The sequence below is a fragment of the Cannabis sativa genome, chromosome 6 (assembly GCF_029168945.1).
Source record: "Cannabis sativa cultivar Pink pepper isolate KNU-18-1 chromosome 6, ASM2916894v1, whole genome shotgun sequence".
Lineage (NCBI taxonomy): Eukaryota > Viridiplantae > Streptophyta > Magnoliopsida > Rosales > Cannabaceae > Cannabis > Cannabis sativa.
Genome location: NC_083606.1, coordinates 25,443,823 through 25,449,780, shown reverse-complemented (window position 1 = coordinate 25,449,780; position 5,958 = coordinate 25,443,823). Strand labels below are relative to the sequence as shown.

General features: G+C 37.3%; 1 protein-coding gene across 1 annotated transcript; it reads right to left on the bottom strand.

The window, feature by feature from the left end:
* Positions 1-325: 325 nt before the first annotated feature.
* Positions 326-3,262, bottom strand: LOC115695417 (indole-3-acetic acid-amido synthetase GH3.6). Its single transcript, XM_030622482.2, has 3 exons — positions 2,488-3,262; positions 1,318-2,261; positions 326-1,229 (listed from the first exon to the last, which is right to left on the bottom strand). The coding sequence occupies exons 1-3, from the start codon at positions 2,814-2,816 to the stop codon at positions 637-639; spliced, it is 1,866 nt and encodes a 621-aa protein (XP_030478342.1). The 5' UTR covers positions 2,817-3,262; the 3' UTR covers positions 326-636.
* Positions 3,263-5,958: the final 2,696 nt, after the last annotated feature.

Genomic DNA, 5,958 nt, shown 5'->3' with positions numbered 1-5,958 from the left:
GAGCTTTGACTTTTCCATGATAGCATGCTTAGGTTACATGAATTTATAATATATATTAATACATTTTTATAATAATAATTGCTCTTTAGTCATCTTATTTACTATACTATGGGAAAAGTTGGTGTCCTTTTTTTGAAAATCATAGAAAAAGAAAGGAAGAGGAGTTCATAAGGGTGGGTTGGTTGGCTTTCTTATTGCCGTTTTAGTTAATAAGGCCATGAGACTTAAGTGGGCATGATTCCTGGCTGGAATTAAGAATCAAAATCCCATTAAAATGTAATGATTATGGCTAAAAAGAACAGCTAAATAATAGAAACAACATAAATAAAATAAAGTAAATAGTACTCCAAAAAGAAATTAAGCTTCCATGAAAGTGGAACTGTTTTTGTACATGGACTAATTCAAAGTCTCTATGCATAATATTAAACAAACAGCTAAAAAATAAAATAAAAAAGAAGTAAACATAAAATTAAACATAATGTTAACCTAAAATAAGTTGACAATTAACTTTTAGTTGTCCCTAGAAAGAGAAAGATCACAAAAACAGTTCTTGTACATCTCCATGAAAGGACCAAGCGATTGAATTGCTGCTACATGAAGAGCCTATATAGCATTGGTTTCTGGCCCTCAAAGTTTTCATTGTTCAAGATTATTGCACCATTGTTTGTGTCCTGCCACCCATTTTGGGCACTTGGGGCTAAAATATTGGGATAGGACCCTGGAGTTCAAGAGTTCAACAATGGGTGTAAACTTAACGCAACGGGGTGTCTTGTACTGATTAATGGAAGCCCCTAAACTTATGGCATAATCCATGAGCTTATCAAAAGTACCAGGCTCAACGATTTTTATCTCAAGAGGACCAATTGACTTGTCCGAGACACGACCTTGGCGGTAAACACTATTGAGTGACTCCTCAGTAGTCAAACAACAGTCTTCAAACACCGAAGGTGGAATAGGTGTTGAGCCTTTTAGACTAAGTTCCCAGAAGAGCACGTAGTGACCTGGAATTGTTGTCGTGTCAGCATAGCTAGTGTACTCAGACACAGTTGCGTCAAACGGCACCAAATGGCTCACCGCATTCTTAACCGCGTTTTGAAGCTCAACCTCATCGGTCTTGTCCGAGTCAATGCTCAAAACCACATTTTTTCTACATATGAAGTTAAATTGAGGTGCCTTGTTCTTAAAACCAGCAACTTTTAGCACATCACCAACTCTGTATCGGTAAAGTCCTGTAAAAATAACATTAACCCAGATGAGATTATGAAAATGATTCAATGCAAAGCTAAATTAAGAAAATGTTACTGGATTTTGTTTTACCTGCATATGTGGTGACAACGAGTTCATATTCTTGGCCAAGTTTGACGTCAATAAGATCCACGAGTTCAAGCTGTTCTTTCTCAGTGAGCTGGGATTTGGCCACAGGGAGGGAGTTAGTGGTGACCCCATTAAGATTGTTCCTGTGGACCGGCAGGAATTCAAAGTAGGCCATGGTTGGAATTAAGGTGTAGGAGACATCGCTGGGCTTGCAGAGCGGGTTAAGATTGACACCAAAGTAGCACTCTGAAGAAGCGTACATAGTGCAGACCAGAGGGAGCCCATTGCTGTAGTAATCAAGCGTTGGGATGTACTGTGACATGGTCCCAGTCACAATAACATCCACATACTTGGTGTTGGGCCACAGCCTAGTTATAATCCCTTGCCATGACTCCTTACGACACTCCGTTTCAATGAAATCCGCAAGTTTTGGGTCTGGCTGGTTCAGAATTCGTCCCACGGCTTCACGGACAGTGGGGTCTGTGATTTGTGGGTTAAGTGTCCCTGTTCGGATGTCCTCACAGACAGCCGGCCAATGCTTCTCCAAGAACCGTATGGCCCTGATGAAGCCTGAGGCGAACACTGCCCCAACTCGAACCACTTCCTTGTTTTGGCAGAGACCACAGAGGAGTTGGGAGTACATGCTTTGGTAAGAGTCAGAGCAGAGAATGGTTTCGTTTGGGCTTGTGTAGTTGGTGTAAGGGTCGTATGGTCTATCAGTGAAATGGCTACTTTTGTAGTAGCTGGTTAGGACCGGTCTAGCCACCAAGCCTCCGGGTGTCTTCGATTCAGATTTTATGAACAAGAAGTACATTCCTTTGCCTTTTTCTAAGTTAGGGATGTATTGGCTGAGTACAGGCATCAACAGGCTATAAAGTAGTGACCTTCTTCCCATTTCTTCATCAATTGTTGGCATCAATTTTCTCTCCCCACCTGAGGTGCCAGAGCTGTTTATATCACCAAAAAAATGAGGACCCATTAGCAAAAACAACATTAAGAACAGCTTCATATGATTCAAAACATAATTAAAAATCTAGTCCGTATGATTAAGTGTAGTTTTGTGTTTCACTAGTATGTCTGACAAAGACAATTCAAAAAGCAATCTTATAATACAAAGCTCAAAAATCTGGTGGCTTTATATATTTTATGTTATGTGTACGTATGAATAAGGACCTTGTCAAGAACTCTGAAATGGGCTTGGAACAGAGGATAGGTGAGGTATCACCATTGGCTATACGATTGATATCAGGTTGGATGTCCTCATAGGTGATGACCGGGGTGACCTTTTTGAAGGTCTCACGGTCAGTGCGGCCATTAAGGCCATGGCGCCTCAAGTACTCGACTTGGGCATTGCGAGAGAGAATTTCAGCTAGGACACGTTTTTGTACTTCATCAGCGTGTGAAGTGACATCTTCGATAAACTCAAGGGCCTTGGAGTTCTTCTCCTCGAGGTTGTAGCTCTCGCCGGTATGTTTTGGCAAGTTGTTTGGAGCTTCAGGCATGGTTCTTTTTTTTGGGTTGGGGTTGTTCTCTCTTCCTTTGTTTTTTCTTAGGAGAGGGAGAGAGGGAGAGGTGTGTTTATAGTTTGTGTGGGAGAAAGAGAAAGATTTTACAAATATAAGAGAGAAGATGATTTTAGGTGTGGGGGAAAAAGAAAGAGAGAAGTGGGTTTATATAGAGCCGAAGGTTGCCTATCCTGAGCTTAACCTCACAGGGATTAGGAAGTAAACCAACAGTGTCATAAAGGGGCATTATTGGAAATATACAGAAATTTTCTCACCTTTTTTTTTTCTGCTGAAATAAAAATTTTCTCACTTGGTATATCATTCTGTTTGCCCTTACAGAACATGCTTATATGACACAGAAGCATATGGACTTAAACTTTCCATACATTCATGGTCAAATTAGCAACTCTTCTTTCAATATTAGAATTTACATCTTCTTATTTAGGTTATAGAAAAGAGAAAAGAAAAACTAATTAATACTAGATATTATAACATAAAAGACCAACTTATTTATTCTTACACGTATACTTATTATTTGCCAACTAACTCTTACAAACCTAAATCGTGGACTTATCACATTATAAGTTTTTTCTATCTGTGATCAATTATATTGAACATTAGTAGTTTCAAGTTAGCTATGATACAGTCCCCTCCCCATTTTAAGAAAAAAGTGAACTATGTTCTACAATAGAAAATGTTATCGGTAAGGAAGCTTCATGTTAGATTATTAATTTATTGACACTATTTGCTTTTGTAAACTATAAAATAGGAACGAAAATAATAATAAATAAAAAAAAATTACTATCAACCAAATTTAACCAATTAGAATTTAGAAGTTTTTAAAACCTTTTTAAGAAAGCAGTACCAAAAGCTTACATGCACTCTTCCAAACGCACATGCAGTTTTAGTGGTTACCATCAACATTATTAATTGGCTAGAAACTCACAAAAATTACATATATCCACTTGTCGAGATACAATTTATTCAACAGCTAGTAAATACATATTTTTATTTTTTGACTTTATGTAAACATAGTTATTATTTTTTATTTTGCACATTTTAAAATTGTCTTCCTCGTTGGGGAATGTGGCCGGTGTACAACAGTGCATTAGCAAAAGAGAGTTCTCTTGCGTACAAGAAAAAGAAAGCAGAGAGAATGATATATTAATAGTTATAAATTATTTACAATTACAATAAGAAATAAAAATTTTAACCGGCAATACCCGGTAAAAACGCAGTAATGTAGTGAATATACTGACGACCTTTTAGCGCGGGTGTCTCGTCAAATACCGGCAGCCAGTGCCACTTTCCTTATTTCATCAGAGGGAACTTGTATTTGCCGGTATCAAATCAATGATTTAGAAGATTGTTCATTGTTATGGCATTATTTTGAGTTTTTTTTTTTTTTTTTTTAGTGTATCGTAGTGGTATTTTACATTCAATTAATAGCTTTTAAAGGTGCTGGGTTCGAACTTATTATCTCTTTCTTTTTCTCATCCCTCCCTCACCACTAAGCTAACCTTAGTGTCTTTATTTTGAGTCAATGAAAGGCGACAAGGCCCTTGCCGAAAAATAAATAAATAAAAAGACACTACCATAAAACTACTATTTAACCTCCGTGTTGAAATTTTTTTTAGACCGTCGCTAATAAAATTAAGTTAGTGTGTGAAATTATCGTTAATAGTTTGGAATTGACGACAATTTATAAATATTACTATGTATTACCGACGGTTGTACACCATTACATAGTTTGAAATTGCTGACGGTTAAGAAATGTAAGCTAAAGGGGACATATTATATAACTCCAATCTCGCTCAGATCTCATTTCAAACATTTCTCTCATTTCAAATCGACCTTCTCTCTCGTTCCAGTAGCGCCTCGTCCTCCTCCGTGACCGAGCCACCGCTCCATCTGCCCATCGAATCACCGACGATCACTCTCCCTCCTCCTTGCTCTCTCTGTCGACTCTCCCCTTTCTTGTTCGGCGACGACCCCATTTCCTTCGTTGGAGCCTCCGTGCAGCTCCTTCGTTGGGGATTCATTGGCCACAGGAGTTGGTGTTTGAGGTTGAGACAAATGATGTTTCTTTTGGAGATGAAGTTTGTGTTTGAGATAGTTTTTTAGGTTTGATTGTTGAGGTAGAAGATGGTGTTTCTTTTAGAGATTCAGTGACAACGCAAGATGGTATTTCTTTTGATGACTCGGTGACTATACACGAGATGGTGATGGAGATGATGATTGTGGTTCAACTTTTGGAGGTGGTTGAGGGTGGGAAGCAGCAGGGTGAGTGGGCACCCTGCCAATAGGTTTGAACACTAGTCAAGAAGCAGGTTCAGATGATGTTGGGTGGGTTGGATGCAACACTATTTAACACTATAGCTTACAGTTTATAACTCTCGGCTATACTAGCTGACAATTTTAAATTGTGGGTGACGATTTTAAACCGTAGGCTATAGTTTTTACCGATGATTTTAAACCATAGGCTATACTATAGTTGATGGTTTTAAACCGTAGACTATTTTTGCCAATAGCTTTCCACTGACGCCTATTCTACCCAGTTTTGTGACGGTCAAATAGACGATAATTATAAAGACTACCATAAATACATTAGTTGACTATTTAAAATTGTCACAAAAATCCAATTTTTTAATAGTGAGGGTATTTTCTTTTGAGAATTGCTATCTAAACGTGTCAAGACTCGTTTGGTAGGTCATATGAAGGTCGTAATTTATTCAATAACAAGTAACATTACATTTGAAAAATATTACATTATTAAACCATAAATTTTAATACAATGTAAGTCTTATTCTTTAATACATAAAAAAAATCTGTATAAGCCTGTATTATGATAATATTATAAAAGGTCTGGAACTGGAGTACCCGACCATAGATATGACCCCGGTCTCGAACTCAGACCCGAACCTAGACTCCGGACCTAAACTCGAACCTCAGACTTAGATGGGGTCAAAGTTAGATTGATTTTGTGGTAAAGATTAATATAATTTTACACAACCTATTAATATAAATCATACAAAAAATAATATTAATACAATATACCTAATACAATACTAAACTAAACATGGAAATGAACGAGTCATACGTATTATCCTTATATAATTTAATTAATTAAATTATTATT

What these genes read in the sequence shown, in the direction of transcription:
- LOC115695417 (XM_030622482.2), bottom strand. Translation starts at nt 2,816, where the DNA reads ATGCCTGAAGCTCCAAACAACTTGCCAAAACATACCGGCGAGAGCTAC. An exon ending in ATTTCAGAGTTCTTGACAAG is followed by an intron (nt 2,262 to 2,487) that starts GTCCTTATTCAT and finishes TGATATAAACAG; the next exon opens with CTCTGGCACCTCAGGTGGGG. An exon ending in CGTTGTCACCACATATGCAG is followed by an intron (nt 1,230 to 1,317) that starts GTAAAACAAAAT and finishes TTATTTTTACAG; the next exon opens with GACTTTACCGATACAGAGTT.